Source organism: Megascapheus bottae, chromosome 7, assembly GCF_031878675.1.
Source record: "Megascapheus bottae isolate mThoBot1 chromosome 7, mThoBot2.hap1, whole genome shotgun sequence".
Lineage (NCBI taxonomy): Eukaryota > Metazoa > Chordata > Mammalia > Rodentia > Geomyidae > Megascapheus > Megascapheus bottae.
The window spans coordinates 35,921,324-35,941,284 of record NC_143515.1 but is presented as its reverse complement, the minus strand read 5'-3'; the positions used below and the strand labels follow the sequence as shown (position 1 = coordinate 35,941,284).

The 19,961-nt window shown below is 39.4% G+C and overlaps 1 protein-coding gene across 8 annotated transcripts in view; it reads right to left on the bottom strand.

The window, feature by feature from the left end:
• Aak1 (AP2 associated kinase 1) overlaps positions 1 to 19,961 on the bottom strand; it is a 158,799-nt gene that overhangs the window by 18,138 nt on the left and 120,700 nt on the right. For 6 of the 8 annotated variants that reach the window (XM_090336757.1, XM_090336758.1, XM_090336756.1 and 3 more), the window contains 6 exons: positions 19,043 to 19,272; positions 17,535 to 17,692; positions 16,445 to 16,549; positions 11,412 to 11,507; positions 1,717 to 1,818; positions 538 to 639 (listed from right to left, as the gene is read on the bottom strand). In XM_090336757.1, the coding sequence (XP_090192883.1) occupies positions 538 to 639; positions 1,717 to 1,818; positions 11,412 to 11,507; positions 16,445 to 16,549; positions 17,535 to 17,692; positions 19,043 to 19,272 (793 nt within the window). The remainder of the gene's footprint in view (positions 1 to 537; positions 640 to 1,716; positions 1,819 to 11,411; positions 11,508 to 16,444; positions 16,550 to 17,534; positions 17,693 to 19,042; positions 19,273 to 19,961) is intronic. The other 2 variants (XM_090336760.1, XM_090336761.1) reach the window with 2 other exon arrangements.

Genomic DNA, 19,961 nt, shown 5'->3' with positions numbered 1-19,961 from the left:
GCATGAAGACCCAGGTTTGATTCCTGGGTACTACATACATAGCAAAAAGCCGGAAATGGTGCTGAGGCTCAAGTGGTAGAGCTCTAGCCTTGAGAAAGTCCAAGGATAGAGCTCAAGTCCTGAGCTCAAGCCCAGGACTGGCAAAAAAAAAAAAAAAGTGTGAAATTGGGCCAGAGTATGGCCTAGTGGTAGCATGCTTGCTTAGCATGCACAAAGCCCTGGGTTCAATTCCCTGGAACCACATACTCAAAAAAGCCAGAAGTGGGGCTGTGGCTGAAGTGAGTGGCAGAGTGCTAGCTTTGAGCAAAAAGTGTCCAAGGACAGTGCCCAGGCCCTAGGTTCAAGCCCCAGGACTGGCAAAAAGAAAAAGTGCAAAGTTCCTTAGTAAGTGATCAGACACCCAATATGCAGAGGCTAGGGCTGTAAGAACAACTTAGAACATCCACTCTAGGAGGAACTAGCCAGGTTTATTTTACATAGGTGGAGTCTAGCTCTGAAGGCTCACTCAGCCCTGAGCTGCAGAACTGTCTGACTGACCTGTGCGGTTTGAAGTTACAGACTCTGTCTGAGATGGGAGGCGCTGGGCAACTGGAGGCTCCAGTCCTGGTATGAGACTCTCAACGGCAACGTCAGCTTTTTCTTTGGTAAAATGGCATTAAGAAAGGCGAGGAAAGGGTACAGGAAAGAAAGTCAGAAGGCTCTTCAGAACATTCTGTGAAGACTCTCCTCTACAGATCTCTAAAATGCCAGTTTCAGGTAAAAAGTAAAACAAGAATGGCTGACCTCATTTCTGCTGCTTTGTGAGGCTGGGCTTCATAAATTGAACATGTATGTGCAAGATTAATCACTTTGGCCAGTTTAGTGATTACCAGCTCTTACAGATAAATAGGGCAAGCAAGCTACTCAAAGCAGCATGGCAGAAGAAATTGTTTTCTAAAAGGCACCATAATTTCTTCTTATAACTTCACTTTTCTTAAGGAACAAGCTTGGTATCCTCAAATCCATCCTCTAATCTAATGTAAAAGCTTGTAATCCATCTCAAATTCCACCCATTATGTAGGTGGGAAGTGTTCTCTATCACATGGTATCTCACAGTTGAAAACCTATCTTTTGGTAGAGTCATGACATTTCAGAGTTCTGAGACTTGTGTCCTACGCTTTATTATGTATAATGAAGACTCTTCTGGAATACAAAGGCCTTGGACATTCTGTAGGTTGTGTCTGCCTTGCTAGTAAAACACAGGAAAACATAAATAAGCAAACCAGGCCTCATTTAGATTCTATTCCTGGGACCTGACCACTGGGTAAAATATTTTCTGTTATAGATCCTTGGTACACACAGGGGACTTCTAAAAAAGAATCTACTAAATTCCATTAAGTTTAGTGAAGGTGAGTCCTACATGAAAACCAACCAGCAAATTTTCTCCACATTCTTTATCCAGAAAAAAATTCACTTGAGAAAACACAATTACCAAAAAAAAAGGCAAACATTACAGTGCTGTACTCACAAAAAACAGAGACACGTCACTTAAGTGATAGTAGGATTGAACAACCTTGAATTCCAGTCAGCACAAGGTATAGCTCCAAAATCAGGAGACTTCAGGGTACTTCCACTCCCTCCCAGGGACTAGATGCTAAGGACCTCACAGGCAGGAATTTAACAGTATGAACTACACATGCACACCATGCAGGACTGAAAAACAGATGATGACTTTACCAATTACAGGATCAGAAGTGCTACCAAAAGGATCTGTCATAGGCAAGAGGTCAGGGAGCAGAAGAGAAGTGTCAGGAGACTTGAGCCCCTCAATTAGTTTTTCTAGGTCGGGCAGGGAAGTAAAGAAAAAGTAAAAAAGAAATGAGATATTAAAGCAAGTAGAACCATCACTCTTTTCTAGGCAAATACATTTTAGGGGCTAACAGATTCATCAACGGTACAGATTCATCATAAAAATGGCTACTTTTAGGACCTTGTTAACAGTAGGCTTCCCAAATTCACAAATTTTAAATGACTATTTTCCCAAGTGAAGTTATCACTCTGGAAGCCATTAAGAATTCAAGATGCTGAGCTAGGCATCAGTGGCACAGGCCTATAATCCTAGCTACTACAAGGCTGAGAAATGACGTTCAGGCAGGAAAGTCCTTGAGACTCTTATCTCCAATTTATCCTAGAAAAAGCCAGGAGTGGTGCTATGGCTCAAATGATAGAATACTAGCCTTTGGGCAAAAGGAACCCAGGGACAACACCCAGACCCAGAGTTCAAGCCCCAGGAGTGGGGATTGGGGGGAGATTCAAGATGCTGCCTTATGTTTATTTGCTTGTGTTTGATGTATGATAGATATCCCCAATTTTAGATGTGCCATGTAAATTCTGACAAGTGTTTACATTCATATAATCATACTGAAATGATGACAAAAACATTTCAAATACTCTCCATAATCTTTGGTGGGCCCCTTTAGAGTAAATTCTTCCCTCTTGTTGGATGGTGTTAGCTCACACCTATAATCCTAGCTACTCAGGAAGCTGAGATCTGGGGATCATCATTCCAAACCAGCCTGAGAAGGAATGCCTATGAGACTTTTAACTCCAATTAAGCACCCAAAAAGTTGGAAATAGAGCTGTGGCTCAAGTGGTAGTGCAATAGCCTTGACCAAAAAATCTCAGGGATAGCACCAAGGTCCTGAGTTTAAGCTCTAGAACTGGTATACACATACAAAAAGTTCTTCCTTCTCTCAGGGCACCAGTGGCCCATGCCTGTAATCCTTGCTACTCAGGAGGCTGAGATCTGAGGGTCAAGGCTTAATGCCAACCCAGACACTAAAAGTCTGTGAGACTCTTTATTTCCAATTATCCACCCAAAAACTACAGACTAAAGAGCTCAAGGGATGGTGCCCAGGCCCAGAATTCAAGCCCCATGATGGACAAACAAATAACAGCAACAAAAATCTTTCTTCTTACCCTAGATCTTGGTAGCAACAGACCTGCTTTCTGTCCTTATACTTTTTACCTTTTCTAGAGTTTCCATTTTAAATGGAAACAAACAAAATGGAAACAAACACCAACAATACACAGTCTTTTGTGTTTGACTTCTCCTATTTAGCATAATGTTTCTGAGAGTTAATCATGCTGAAGCATAAATCAATTGTTCTGTTTCCCTATTCCTCAATAGTGTTCCATGGTATAGATATACCACATTTCGATTTGTTTAACAGTTGACAGACACTTGGTTGTTTCTAGTTTTCAGCTATAAAAAATAATGCTTGCCATACACATTTGCAACCTGTTTTTATATATTCATCTACTTTCCTAGATTTGCTTTTCAATTTACTTTTAAAATTTGCACTAAGCACTCCCAAGAAAATAATACACCTAAATCAACCTAAATATCATTTTCTATCTGCCAACTGTGCTCCGGTGACATGCTGGTATTCATAATTATTCTGTGGCAATATGACAGGTATTTAGAAACTACTCTGATTCCTCATGTGGGCCCACAAAGTAACTGAACACAGGGTAAAAGCCTTCATTGTTATATCTGTCTCCTGTACTTTGGGTCAGATTCCTGTTTATCTGTGCAGGTAGAAATGTTAATCACTTAAAGGACATCTATCTAAAAACTGGTGATATAAGGTTGATTAGTCACAAATATACCTAGTCTTACTTTCCGGTTCTTATCTGATGGCATAAAGGTAAATGTGACTGCGGTATTTTTTTTTTTTTTGGTGGGTCATTGGGGCTTGAACTCTGGGCCTGGGCACTGTCCTTGAGCTCTTTAGCTCAAAGGCTCCTGCCCTACCTCTGGAGCCATAGCCCCACTTCCCACTTTTCAGTGGGCTGGCTTTGAGCCTCGATATTCAGATTTCAGCCTCCTGAGTAGCTAGGATAACAGGCATGAGCCAGCATGACGGGCTCTGAGGTACATTTTTTTTGGGGGGGGGCTTTTTTTTTTTCCAGTCCTGGGTTTGAGCTCAGGGCCTGAGCACTGTCCTTGGACTTTCTCAAGGCTAGAGCTCTACCACTTGAGCCTCAGCACCACTTCTGGTTTTTTTCTATGTATGTGGTACCGAGGAATCGAACCCGGGTCTTTGTGCATGCTAGGCAGGCACTCTACCACTAGGCCAAACTCCCAGCCCGGTGTGGGGGGAGATTTTATTAACACTGATTTTTACATCATATTTCAAATGTCATGTTTAACAAACAAGTATTCAAGAAGGGAATCTCTATTGAGGTACTTTTTACTGTCACTTTTTACAAGGTCCTAACTCTCTCAAAGGAACGTGGCCTAGGATTTCACCTACAGTTTCATTTTACAAAATTCACTTAAACCTAAGGATGGATTACTATTGATGTTTTCTGGGAATAAAAAAGGATGTCAGATGATACCAGACTTATACCAGACAATACAGACATATTTTGGGGGCCAGGAGTGTAGCCTAATGGTACAGTGCTTGCCTAGCATGCAAGAAGCCTTGGTTTCGATTTCCTAGTACCACATACACAGAAAAAGCCGGAAGTGGTGCTGTAGCTCAAGTGGCAGAATACTAGCCTTAAGCAAAAAGTGTCCAAGGACAGTGCCCAGGCCCTAGGTTCAAGCCCCAGGACTGGCAAAAAAACAAAAACAAACTAGATAGATAGATAGATAGATAGATAGATAGATAGATAGATAGATAGATAGATAGAGATAGATAGAGAGTTCTGATCTTTACCTCTGATCTCATCAACTATGCTCTATTCACCGTTAACCTACTAAATGTAGAACATTAACTTATAACAAAATAATGAATCATTGAATTTCACAGGAGGAAATTTAGAGCTTATATTTCCATTTCAAGGAGACTGAGGTTTTATATCAATTCTATGACTTGCCCAGTTAAACAAAATTAAAGTATTTGTTTGGAAAAGCAGTAGCTTAAAGTTGAAGTATCTGCATATAACAATTTAATAGATTTGTAAGCTTCTAAGTTCTTGGTGTATAACGTAATTAGAAACTGCTTCTGCTAAAAAAAAAAAAAATCACCAATGCCTCACTTGGACCTGCAAATGTCCAAAGGGTACTTAAAAGCAGGATGAAAGCTTAAAATTTTTGTCTCTGTTTTATGTCTGTGTTCTTTGCTCTGAGCCATTCTCTCCTGTATAGCAAAGGACATTCAGCCATCTAGAATTTACCTTAGAATACAGAAAGGACAGGACAAATGGATGAACTCCTTTGTTACTGTTAGGGAACAATGACCTTAGGGTAACAAGGCCTAACCTAAGGGACTCAGAGATAATGAGTACCTGGACCACACTCATAACCACTGGGACCATAACTGTGGGTTAACCAGGCAGATTAAATAGGTCCACAATGGCTGCTAGGGACACTAGACTGGACTACTGGCCCAATTATAAATCTGCCCCTGTCTAAGGATTGCCCTAAGACTACCAAAAGATTCTGATGAAATTCCTGCAATTAGCCTAAATAGCACCACATTCTGATATTCAAGATGTTTATACAACAAAACAAATCCCTCACTCAATACATATGACAAGGACAGTGTCCTTATCTTTTAGTACCATGATTGCCACAATTCCCACAGGAAACTGCCCTGTATGGAACAACAAAAGACCTAGAATATCCAAAGCAATTCTAGGCAAAAAGAGAAATGCAGGTGGTATTATAATATCAGACTTCAAACTCTACTATAGAGCCATAATAACAAAAACAGCTTGGTACTGGCATAAAAATAGACCAGAAGATCAATGGAACAGAATAGAAGATCCAGAAATAAAACCACATACCTACAGTCAACTTATATTCAACAAAGGAGCCAGAGATATACAGTGGAATAAACAAAGACTCTTCAATTATTGGTGCTGGGAAAACTGGGCAGTCACATGCAGAAACTAAAAATTGATCCCAGCCTGTCACCATGCACAAACATTAACTCAAAATAAATCAAAGACCTCAATATCAGACCTGAAACCCTGAAACGGCTACACAACAAAGTAGGAAAGACACTGGATCTCATAGGCACAGGCAAAAACTTCTTGAACAGAGTCCCAGGGTGACAACGGATTGGAGAAAGACTCGACAAATGGGACTACCTAAAAATAAAGAGTTTCTGCACAAAGACATAGCTACTAAAGTAGAAAGACAGTCAACTAACTAGTAAAAGATATTTACCAATAATATATCAGATAAATGCATAATATCCAGTATCTACAGAGAACTCAAGAAACTAATCCCTCCCCAAACCCAACAAACAATTCACTAAATGGGCAATGGAACTAAACAGAGACTTATCAAAAGAAGAGGTTAAAATGGCAAAGAAACATATGGGAAAATGTTCACCATCCATGGTCATAAAGGAAATACAAATAAAAGCAACCCTAAGATACCACCTTACCCCAATCAGAATGGCCAATATTCTGAACCTAGACAATGACAAATGTGGAGAAAGAGGAACCCTATTGCACTGCTGGTGGGAATGTAAACTAGTACAACCATTCTGGAAGGCTGTTTGGAAGTTCCTCAAAAAACTAAAAATAGACCTTCCCTACGACCCAGTCATACCACTCCTGAGCATCTACCCTGAGCATCATAACCCAGGATAAGGACACCTACATAGCCATGTTCATCGCTGCACTGTTCACAATAGCCAAGCAATGAAAACAACCCAGATGCCCCATTACAGATGACTGGATAGAAAAAATGTGGTACATGGGTCGGGAGTTTGGCCTAGTGGTTAAAGTGCTTGCCTAGCATGCATGAAGACCCGGGTTCGATTCCTCGGTACCACATACATAGATAAAAGCCAGAAGTAGTGCTGAGGCACAAGTGGTAGAGCTCTAGCCTTGAGAAAGTCCAAGGACAGTGCTCAGGCCCTGAGCTCAAGCCCAGGACTGGCAAAAAAAAAAAAATGTGGTACATGGATACAATGGACTTCAACATAGCCAAAAGACAAGATAAAATAATGACATTCTCTGGGAAGTGGATGAAGCTAGAGCAAATCATCTTGAGAGAGATAAGCCAGGACCAAAGGAACAAAAGGCACATGATCTCCTTGATATGTGGATATTAGATCCAAACAGTACAAGAGTGATGACTCAATATTTAGGTACTCAAGGTCATTGACATGATCTTGGAGACATAAATATAACTACATAGACATAAAAATCCATGATGGGATACTCTATAGACATAATTCTATATTATACAGATGACACAAACTCTCAGCTTAATTTTAATTTTGTTCATAAATTTATGTGCCAGTGATTGCAATATAGAGATCCCGTTTTTAAATACTTATCTGTTACAAGTTGACATTTGAAATATGATGTAAAAAAAGTCAATGTTAAGCCAGGCGCAGTGGCTCACACCTGTTATCCTAGCTACTCGGGAGGTTGAGATCTGAGGATGGCGGTTCAAAGACAGCTCAGAGCACTAAAGACCGAGAGACTCTATCTCTAATTAATCACTAGAAAAGGGGAAGTGGGGCTGTGGCTCAGGGAAAGGGTGGTGGCCTTGAGCTGAAGAGCTCAGGGACAGCACCCAGGTCTAGAGTTCAAATCCCATGACCCACAAAAAGCAAACAAATAAACAACAAATCAATGCTAATAAAATCTTTATTTAAAAGAAAAGGGGGACCAGGAGTTTGGCCTAGTGGTTGAGTGCTTGCCTAGCATGCATGAAGACCCGGGTTCGATTTCTCAGTACCACATACATAGAAAAAAGCAGGACATGATGCAGAGGCTCAAGTGGTAGACCTCTAACCTTGAGAAAGTCCAAGGACAGTGCCCAGGCCCTGAGCTCAAGCCCAGGATTGGCAAAAAACAAACAAACAAACAAACAAAACTGCTTTCTGCCATGAGGATAGGATGTATTCCAATTTGCTATTCTCTTCTCTTTTAAAATAGAAAAAAAAGGGGAACAAATGTCTACTTCTACAAACTAATTCATGGAATATTCTGACTCTAGTTATCATACAAATATGAAGAGTAGAACAAGCTACCAACATGAAAGAGCTTCAGATAAGCCCTGTCAAAAATATGATGTGGCTACTATAGCTTGCAGACTTTGAAAATGCATGTCTCATCTGACATGGGGTTTGACTTGAGGTTAGTACCTCAAGTCTTCTGATGAGAAACACTATTTTTAAGTCTACGGCCATACCACATGCCCGATCTCATCTGATCTCGGAAGCTAAGCAGAATTGGGCCTGGTTAGTATTTAGATGTATCTAGTCATTCAGCTGGGCACAGGTGTCTCACACATGTAATCCTAGCTACTCTGGAAGCTGAGATCTGAGGATCAAGGCTCAAAGCCAGCCAGGGCTACCACCAAAGTCCATGAGACTCTCTTCTTTTTAAATTTATTGTTGTGGTGATATGCAGAAGGGTTACAGTTACATTCATCAGGTAGTAGGTCCATTACTTTTTGAACATTGTTATCGCTTCCCATGTTTTTCTCTGTGAGACTTTTATCTCCAATTAACCACCAGAAAAGCAGAAGTGGCACTGTGGCTCAAGGGGTAGGGCAGTAGCAGCATCCAGGCCCAGAATTCAAGTCTCATGAGCAACAACAACAAAACAATGTAGTCATTCTATGACGTGACAAACATGCCAACTGTGTGGATCAGATCGTTGCACAATAAATATACATGTTAAAATCACACTATGCCTCACAAATACACATATTAAACAAAAATCCAGTCACTAAATACTTCCTATCACTTAAGAATACAAACACCAAACCTTCAAGGTGGAAGCAAAAGTCAAGTACCATGGATCATTCCCAGTTCACTTGAGAGAACAAAATCAGTACAAAGATAGGCTTTTCTAGAGTAAAAGAACATACTATGTCACATATTATGACTGGCTTTGGATTTCTCAGTATCACAGGACAATATTGAAATGAGGACTTCAGGTAAGAAGTCTTCGCAATAACAAAAAAACCCAACAAAACAAAATCAAATACCCATGGTGACAAAAAAAAAATGAAGTGCAAATAAAATGCAACAAAAACAAACTATCAAAAAAACAGCTTCTCTTGTGTAACATTTCAAAAAATGACAGATCAAAAATAAATAAAAAAAAACCAAAAGGAATTATTTTTCTTTGTTAAATACTCAATTCTAGGAAGTAGCACTTATAGGATAATGAAACCTTTCTGGTTTAGTCTTATGAAACATTGACTAGAAGAGCTTCTCAAAATTGTTTGTCAAAGCCTTGTGTATTGCTAGTGAGAATGTGAAATGGTGTCTGTGATAAATAGCAGGATATTTCTTCCAAAAAGTAAATCCAGCATTTCTATTTCTGGGTATATATACAAAAGAGCTAAAACAAGGTCACATATTTGTACATCCTTCTTCTTAGATACATTATCGACAATAGTCAGAAGATGAAAGTAAACCAAGTGTCTACCAAAGGAAATTCAACTGAACTAAATGTGATATACATACAAAGGAATATTATTCAACCTTAAAAAGGGAAGAAATTCTGACATATAATGAACTTTAATTATACTAAGTGAAATCAGCCAGTCACAAAAAGACAAACAAAAGGACAAACAATATATGATTTCCCTTTATGAGTTATCTACAGCTGTCAAATTCATAGAGGCAGTAGAATGGCAGCTGCTAGGTACTGAGAGGAGGGAAACTGGAAGTTTATTGAGTACAGAGTTTCAGTTTTACAAGATGAAAGAAGTTTCATAAGAAGATGATGAAAATGATTATGAAACAGATGAATGTACTTAGTGTCACTGAACTTAAAAATAGTTAAAATGAAGCTGAGGGTGGAGGCTCACACCTATAATCCTAGCTACTCAGGAGGCTAAGATCTGAGGATCAAGATTCAAAGCCAGCACAGGCACAAAGGGACCTGAGACTCTTTTTTTTTTTTTTTTTTTTTTTTTTTTGCCAGTCCTGGGCTTGAGCTCAGGGCCTGAGCACTGTCCTTGGACTTTCTCAAGGCTAGAGCTCTACCACTTGAGCCTCAGCACCACTTCCGGCTTTTTTGTACGTATGTGGTACCAAGGAATCAAACCCGGGTCTTCATGCATGCTAGGCAAGCACTTTAACCACTAGGCCAAACTCCCGGCCCCGACCTGAGACTCTTATCTCCAATTAACCTCTAGAAAATGGGGAGTGGGGCTTGGCTCAAGGGTAGGGCAATAGCCTTTAGATGAAGAGCTCAGGGACATCACCCAGGCAGAGTTGAAGCCCCATGACCCACAAAAAAAAAAAAAGTTAAAATGAGCCTGATGTTGTTGGCTCATGTCTAGAATCCTAGCAATTCAAAAGGCTGAGATGTGAGTATTATGGTTCAAGGCCAGGCAGGGCAGGAAAGTCTGTGAGACTCTTATCATCAATTGCCACCAGAAAACTGGAAGTGGTACTATGGCTCAAAATGGTAAGAGCACTAGCTTTGTGCAGAAGAGCTCAGGAACCACACACCTAGGCTTTAAGTTCAAGCCCCATGACAAAAATAAAAATAAAAAAGAATATGAATCCACAGTCATTTCCAATTCTTTAGACAATCAATCAAATAGTATTTGGGGAGAGAAGAAAAACCAAGCTAATCCTAGTAATTTAAGGTCAAGAGATTTAGAAGGGCTAAGAGTGGAGAAAAAAGGAAAATTGAAACAAAAACCCTGCCAGATGTTTTTAAGAAATGGGGACTTACTTGCTATCTGTTCCTCATACTACATTCATCATCCCACTCCCGCCCAAAAATAAAAATTATAAAGAGAACAGTATTCAAACACTTCAAATGAAAGTATACAATTATTATTTCAAAAGCTGTGTCAATAATCAGAATCCATTAACCATTTCTTACTTTTCATACTGTTCCCTAAAAATCTTGGCTAATAGAAAAGGCTATCTGAACTCCCTCAGTCCGACGTTTTCCACTGACTGAATGGCCTAACCCAGAAGGGTTTCAGGTAGTAGCAGAACCTGTAAGGAAACCCAGGTCTCCCGATTCATATTCCTTATCAACTTTTACTATGTATTTTCTATTATAGCATCAAATTATATGACAGAAAACAGGAACTGGACAGGTTACCCCCATACTATTATCACATTATGGCCATTGTTCATATTTTGCTCTCTTGATCCCACGCATCTATGTCCCACATGACTCATATTGAACTAATTCTTTCCAGTACATGGAAGTTACCATAAACACAATCAAGGACAAAAAGTAGAACACTGTTTTGTTATGCAATATAATTTGGTTTAACCTAAACTGATTTTATTATCTTTCCTAAGTTTCTTTCTATTATGAAGACAATGAAAACAGACAACAGCCCCTCCTACTGGGACTTTGGATTCAGATCCTTTTTATGGAGTGTTTAAAACAGAACTCTTCAGAGGCATTTGGACACAGGAATCAAGCTGCTTAACCTCAGATCAATCATATTTACCCACCTGGTGCATCTGGTACTTGAAGTGGAATGAAAGGATCAGACACGCTTAGAAGTGGGACACCAGAATCCACAGCCTGCCCACCCTTCCTTTTTTCAGCTAGAGTTGGTTAAAGGGCAAAAAGGGATGGGGAGAAAAAAAGAGAAAAGCAGAGAATATAAGTGAAGCTAGATGAATTTGTCTTTTTTTGAGGGGGGAGGGAGGTTACTCATGAGGCTTGAACTCAGAGCCTGGGCACTATCCCTAAGCTCTTTCAGCTTAAGGCTAGTGTTCTACCACTTTGAGCCACAGCACCACTTCTTATTTTCTGGTTAATTGGAGATAAGAGCCTCACAGACTTCTCCTGCCTGGGCTGGCTTTGAACCACAATACTCAGATCTCAGCATCCAGAGTAGCTAGGATTTACAGGTGTAAGCCCCCAGTGTCAGAATGTACCATTTAATCACTCAATCATTTAAATTACAAATCCAAACTGGTAGAATAAAGGGGAATGAGTGCTAACAACACATTATGATAATAAAGTATCCCTGAGATATACAATTGATTTGTGTAACATATATGAACATGTATGAGATACAACAATTGATTAGCTCAGTCAAGCCCCCAAATGCATATCCAAGAACTCCAAGCCAGTGATAACAGGGAAAGACAGGTGGGAAGATGTCCAGGTGAGAAAGGGAGGGAAGGGGCATCCCTCAGTGGGCAGCATGGCAGAGGAAAGGGCTTATGAGGCACTCTGAGGCCACTGCTGACCATCCTCATTTCCATAGCCACGTCCTACCCAGTCACCAGTCCGCCTCAATGTGTCAGAAGCTGCCACCACACCCAGCTCAATGAGGGAAGGCAGCAGAAGGAAACATGAATACTGTACTAACCCTATTTCATTCTCCCTTGCTTACACTTCAACATCCAACTCCGACCCATATTGTTACCTCAGACACTCACCATCTCCTAGGATCCTGATTTCTCCTGATTTTCTGATTCCTGATTTTCTCCTCATACCTCTAATTCCCTCAGAGATAATCACTTCCTTCAACTCTATACTTACTGCCATCCTTTGCAATCCACTAATCTGATCGTGCTAGCATCTACAACTGAGTTATTAGAGTAAGCATTTGAATAGGTTTCTGTACAGATAGAAGGAGGAAGGGTTAAGTCTTGGAAATGTCTTCCTCCCTCCCATCAATCCTGACTTCTTTTTTTCCTTCCTCCTCTCTTTCTCCTGCCTTTGCATATCTTCCTTCCTTTATTATTGGTCCTTGGGCTTGAACTTAGGGTGTGTTCCTGAGCTTTTTGCTCAAAGCTAGTGCTCTACCACTATGGCTCTACTTATGGCTTTTTGGTGGTTAATTGAAGATAAGAGTTTCACGAACCTTCCTACCTAGGCTGGCTTCAACCTACTATCCTCAAATCCCAGTGTTCTGAGTAGCTAAGAATATAGGCATGAGCCAGAGATGCCTAACCCCTATGGTGTATTTTTAAAATATAATACAATAAAAACAAATTTTTCAAAAAAGCAAATTATAAATATATATATAACACGGGTCTTTTTGAAAAAAGTATGTAGAAATAAAATTGTAGATATAAATACTGTACAATATTAGCAAATGCTTTTCTCTTGGAGTGAGGCTATACATTCTTTTTACTTCACCGAGCTTTCATCCATTTCCCCTAAGCATGTATAACTCAAGCATTTAAATAAATACACACATGTAAAAGTGTTAATATTTTGACTGCTGGGTGCAGTGGCTCACGCCTGTAAACCTAGCTACTCAGGGGGTTGAGATCTGAAGATCAGGGGTGATCCTACAACTGAGGATCAAGCTAGCCCAGGCACAAAAGGACCTAAGACTTTTATCTCTAATTAACCTCTAGAAAATGGCAAATGGGGCTTGGCTTGAGTTGAAGAGCTCAGGGACAGCGCCCAGGCCAAGTTCAAGCCTCATGACCCACAAAATAAATAAATAAATAAATAAATAAATAAATAAATAAATAAATAAAAATTTACTGTTCCTTCTGCAGATCAACATTCTTCATAGTTTTTTTTTACCATACACATGTTTAAAATAACCTTGTGTCACTCTCCCCATCCCATTATCAAATTTCAGAAAATGGTGCCATTTTAAATGTCAAACAAAGGAAGTCAAGTGAATTTCTGAGCTCTACATACAGTTTCATTTGGAAAGAATGAAGGTGATACAGGAAAAGAAATGTTCACATACACAAAAAAGAAAAAAATGAAATATTCATAGAGAAGTGGTAAATAAACTGAGGAAATCTGAACACATATTGTAAAGCTTAGTATCATTGATTGAACGGATTCCTGAGATATGGTTTCAACAACAGCCTCTCAGCTGGGCTGTCCAGGTATAGAGCTCTATTCTGTCATTCTCCAGCTATGACTTTGCCTATGCGAGTTTGTTGTGTTGCCCATGTCACTTAAAATAATGTACATAATAAAGAACTTACTCAGTGGGCCTATCATGTAATAGATATTCAATATTATTACTGCCATAATTTCTCTCCAAATGTGTTTGTAGCTAGGCCTTCAAGACCTATAAAGATATACTGCCATTATTGCCTTTCAAAGTAAATATAAAGGCAAAACAAAAAAAAGAAACAAGTCTGTAGGAAAATAGTTCACATCAGTAGGATATGATGGTGCATGGTAATCTCAGAATCAAGGTCCAACACCAAGCTCAAGCAAAAGTGTGATATTGAAAAATAAAGCAAAAATAGTTGTGTGCATAGCTCAAGGAATTGAGCCCTTTTGTAGCCTATTGAAGCTATAACCCTAGTACTACAAACACACAAAAAAGAAAACAATTCAAATAGATAATGAAACGTAACCATGTAAGAAAATTGAAAAGCATTAAAATTGGGAGTGCTAAGCTACAACAGATAAAGGGACAATGACTAGAGACTTTGTTTTAATACTGCTGAATGCCAGCTCTTTCTACGCTTTGGCAAAAGCAACCATTCTCATTCATTCATCTAATCATACTGAGCCAAACATGGTGCTAAATGTCTAAGATGCAGCAGGAAAAAAAGACTCTCACAGGGTTTCTCCCTCCTTTCATAAAGTTCTGTCATACCCAGGACCACGGTTGGTCTCTAATGTTCTAGCTCTTTATACATTTGGTACCCCTAGTCAAATATGTGGTACATCAAACATAAGCCTTTAAAACTCACAAGACAAGACAACAAAATGTAAAGTGAAAAATAACACAAAAATATTGCTTAGTATAACTCCCAAAGGACTTAAAAAATGGTAGCATTATAAGATGACTTCCTAAGATCATCGTGACATCTACATATGACATAAAACTTTTTCCTCCCTTACTAAGAAAATACATACCTAGGAGAAGCACTTAATTCTCAAAGGCTAGGGCAAAGAACTAGGTCAACCGCAAGGAGATGCCAGAAGGAGAGTATTGGTATCTTACCTGACAATGGAAAAAGCACTCCTGGAGTTGATTCTACTCTCCCCACTCCATTTAGACCACAAATGACTTTTATTGAGAAAAATACTTATAGTCATGCATATTTTGATTTAAAAAATCTTAAAACACCTTACTAAATATTCCCATTAATGCTATTAAGCAAGCCCAAGAAAGGCAGGAAAGTAATCAAAAGATCAGGGCAAAGTCTAAAAAAGTAAGAAGGCAGACTTTTATATATCTAAGCAGAATCTTTGAAAAACATAATCCATACAAATAAACCTGTACACAGAGAATATACTATAAAAGTTTTAGATGTGAAGTCTATTTTAATTTTAAAACCTTAAGCTTGCAAATGATTTCCTAAGAAAAGACAATGACTAAATTTGTCTCATTAAAAGATAGAAAACCTGATAGAGGAGACTCTGGAGCCAGAGTCAATGTTTCAGCTCTTCTATTTGCTAGTAGGAAACTCTGGAAAAGAGACTCTGTGCCTCAGTCACTTCAGTTGTGAGAACTGAAGAGAATATAACAAACTCAAAGGGTTGCTGAGAAGGCCAAACAAGATCACACTCAGCAAAGGACAAGTGAGAAAGTGGGCAATGTTTACAATATACACTAAGAAAAGCATTGTAGGCTGGGAATGGTAGTTCATACTGGTAATTCTAGTTACTCTTGTGGTATGGGTATGAGGATTATTGTCTAAGGCCAGCCTCAGGCAAAAACAAGGGAGTCTATATGAAAAAGATAACTAAAAGAGCTGGCATTGTGGCTCATGCCTGCACTAACTACTCAGAAGGCTGAGATCTGAGAATCATAGCCCCGAGCCAGCCTGTACATGAGACTCTTCTCTCCAAATAACTACCAAAAGTTAGAAGCAGAGCTGTAGCTCAAATGGTGGAGTGCTGACCTTGGGAGACAGAACCCAGGGTCCAGAGTTCAAGCCCCACAACTCACTAGAAGAAAAAAAAGGATGTATATCAAAGTCTTAAGCTGAGGCCTAAAGTTGTTTAAAATATATATTTTAGTGATTAAGATTTGTAACTCTTTTGAAACTCACAAAGGTATCTATAATCCTAGATAAATTTTAATGCCAAGATGTTTGTATGCTAGTTCTCAGTGTGAGATCATGGGAGATTTTAACTTTCTTCTATAAATGACTTATTTTTTATATCATAGTAAGTATAATTTTATTAATAAGGGAAGAAAACATCTTTATTACTCCATAATTTAAAACAAGCTTATTAAGGCACTCACTAATCCCAGCTTAGTAGAGAATCAAATATCAGAGAGCTATTTTAAGTTCTCTTAAAGATCCTAAGAAATAACAAAAGATCATGAAGTGTTGCTCCTCAACTAACAAATATTTGTTTCACCTATGTCCTAAACTAAAGGAAACAAATCCTGCATCCTGCTGCTAGATCATCCTGCTACTTTAATTCAAGGTGATTCTAGATCCTTCTCTACCTTTGTTTGATTGGACAGCTCTGAACACAGGAAGATATCAGTTAGTGCTAGAGCTATGGTTCACAGCTATGGTGTGGAGGGAAAATAATGAGAGAGTAGCCACATGTCCCATGTGTGTGACATACTCACCAGTTCCAGCAGAAAACGAGGAAGTAGTAAAAGCATCACCTTGGGTTGACTGGAAGCCTGGAATCAAACTCTCAGCTGAGCCACCTAGCTTTTCAGGATGCTTGCCTAAAGAGACAAAACACCATTTTGTTCATTCCAGCCAAAGCATTGGATGCGTAATACACACATGGGGAGGCAATGGACACCTTCTCACTACTCTTCGTACTGGGTTATGGCAATACCTTGGCTATTCAAAGGTCCTTGTCTATATTGCAATAACTAAGTGAATAAAGAAAATTATTAGGAGTCAAAAGAGAGTACTAGTTATATACAGAAGATGGAAATAATTCTAGAGATTGGCTTACACAACAGCACTAATGTACCTAATGATACTGTTAAGAGGAACTCCTTTCCCCTCCAAATGTCCTAAGTTATGCCTCTGAGTCTTCTCTAAAAATGTCTTCCCTAATGTTCTCTCTCCATGCTGCTTCCCACAATAGATCAGGACTTCCTGAAGATAAAATGATTAGCACTAGGGTAAAAGTAAAAGTTGGTGTGGGTGCATGAAATCAAGAATTTGGAGAAACTCAAAATGTGGCTGCTTGAGGATTATAATAGCTCAAAACCTATGTACATAAGGTCATATAGGATGAGACTACATGAAAGGAACTCCCTAGGATATGGAAACAAGAGCTTTCTTTACCTTGTGTGATTGTTGTTCTTAATGTACTATTATTTCTCTTCTCTTTTTTTGCCCTTTGGTTAATCTCATATTGTTACAGTATCTGACTGTTACCTGGTATATTGTATATACGTTTATTTGTTTATTTGAAATAGGAAAGGGGAGAAAATAAGATCATTGGGAGGGGGTGGGGGAGGTAAATGGGGACAAAAACATGAGAAGGGGTATCAATATGTTAGAAGTAATGCACCTATTACCTGGTAACCCCTCTATACATTATCCCAACAATTTTTTTTTTAATGTGGTTGCTTGTGCTATGACTGTGACAGAGTACATTCCTCTAGAGCTAGGATTCATTCTAATTCATGCTTATTTCTCAGCACTGGGAATTTACAACAAAGAATTACAAAAAGGCAAGATGTTTTTCACCTTCTCCGAGCTTGGCAAAGTCTTTGTTCAGCAGTTCTTCAGCTGTGAGTTTGGAGAAGTTGTCATCATCAAAGGGATTCCACGTAGAACCTTCTGAAGGATTATAGACATTTTGCTGCGAGGTCCGAGGAGATCCTGATGGGGTGGTGGTTGCAGACCTAGATAGGTTCCCACCCCCATGAAATAAAAAGACATATAAAAGTTGAACAAAACAGGAAATTCAGACTATTTTCTCTTCATTATGAGATCAAATCCTTCACTGAGCTAAGCCATTATTTTTCTTAGTGTTTTCCTGGAAGATTTTTTTTTTTCCACAGCAACTGAACAACTTCCATGGACATCCCTTTTCACTCTGTGAAATGAATATCTCCCTTCCTCCAGGCCTCACTACTTCCCTTTTCTTGCCTAGTTTTCTAGTCTTATCTGTGAGAGCTTTCAGTTTAGGATCTCAATATAACTTGTCCTTAGACTTGTTTATACTGTGGTAATCCACAACCAGCTCTTGAAGGGGACTGGACCTAAGATCTTCTTACACTGCCTTGCACCTTGCATTAACAGCCACCATCATGGGCTGGGATATAGATCAGCAGTAGCATACTTGCCTAGCATGCATAATGCCCTGGATCTGATCCCCAGCATAGAAAAACAAAATAAACAAAAGACTGCTACTATTGTATTTATGTGTCTAGGTATCAGCCAGTTTTCTTCTCGTTGCTCTTGGTTTTAAAGATTTTAAACTAGAGAGTGCATAATTCTAAAACAGCTGAGGATCTTAAACTACATTCACTCAGAAAAATAAAAAACACTCATTAAAGTCAGACATGGTACCTATAACTGGGTTTGCAAAGTTGGCGTAGACAAAGTCCCTGTGTTGGAGAAGTCACAGGCCAGGCAGCCAGACACCCAAATAACAAATGACAAAACAATGTGATACATGGTGATACATATTTGACATAAAGCCAAAGCAAAAAGTTCTATCAGAGGAAGAGTCAAAAGAATCCCTGAACATGGCTACTGAAAGATTAACATCCAGAGGCAGCATGGCGTGAGCCCTGGACTTATTCCATGTATATACACCAGGTCTTGCCGAGGTAGGGTCCAGCTAGTAGCCTGTACATAGTGGAGGCCAATATGAGCTTTTCAGATTGGGTAGACCTGGCTGTTCAAGAGTTTAGAAAACTCTGTGGGATATGAAATGAATGAGAAAATGGAAACAGGTTCTAATCTTTTTTGGAGGGAGGGGTGGCACTGGGGTTTCATGAAGTCAGAGCCTACATCTGGCTAGGCAGGTGTGCTACTGCTGAGCTATGCCTTCAGGCTTGGTGATTTGATTCTTATGATCAGTATAGTATCAGCACTATAGACAAGCTAATAGTTCCTTACCAAATATAGACATGTACTGCCATGACATATACATCCACACCCACCCATAAACTTTTCCAAAGAATAATCCAATAATCACCTAAGAATGTCCCACAAGGTAAGAAAAAAGAAGCAACACTACATACTTGGACTTATTGAGACTGGCCTCAGCTGCAGCTGCTTGGAGCAGCTGGGTTGATTTGCTGGCAGGGACCCCAAAGACTGCACTGTGGGTTACATCACTGAGAATACGTCTGTGCCCAGCACGCTGGGTTTTGGGAGATGATGGAGGAGTGAGAGATCCAACTTTCTGGCCCTGGATGGTAGGAGGTGGGGTTGTCTGAACCTTTGGCTGTTGCCTTACTGGGGCTTGAATCTGTTCAGGAGAGAGGTTAAATGTGCTTCAGTTTAGAAAGAAAATAAAAAGGAGGTATAGGAGAAGGAAAAGAGAAAACAAGCAACTAAGCATAACAGATAATGCTAAATGAGAGCTAACCTAGATTTATCAATAACATCCAGAAAGAAAAAAAATATATAGGCTTTGACAATTAGACTGGAATGGGCACAATGAATCAAATTGTTCTAGGACAAGAGAAGGGATTAGTTCTAAACTTAGGTCCTTGGTTAGGACCTAGGGTCCTGACAGTTCTTTCTACCAGCTTAATTTCACAGTGATAAAGGTTCTTCTTCATGATTAGTTAGAAGAAACATTAAACAAGAAAATAAAATCTACCAGGTGCTGATAGCTCATGCCTATAATCCACGCTACTGAGATCAGAAAAATCCTAGTTCAAAACCAGCCAAGGTAAGAAAGTCCATGAGACTCATATCTCCAACTAATAATCAAAAGGCCAGAAATGTGGCTCAAGGAGTAGGAAGGCTAACCTTGAGCCCAGACCCTGAATTTAAACCCAGGACCAGCAAAGGGGGGATGGGGAGGGGAATCCTTCTATAGCAGACTGTTCCTAGAGATATTAAGAAAACACTGTTTTAGCCATTAGGGTAGGAAAGCCATCTCATTCGAATTCAGCTGCCACCTCCTTCCTCCCCATCCCCTAGCCTTGC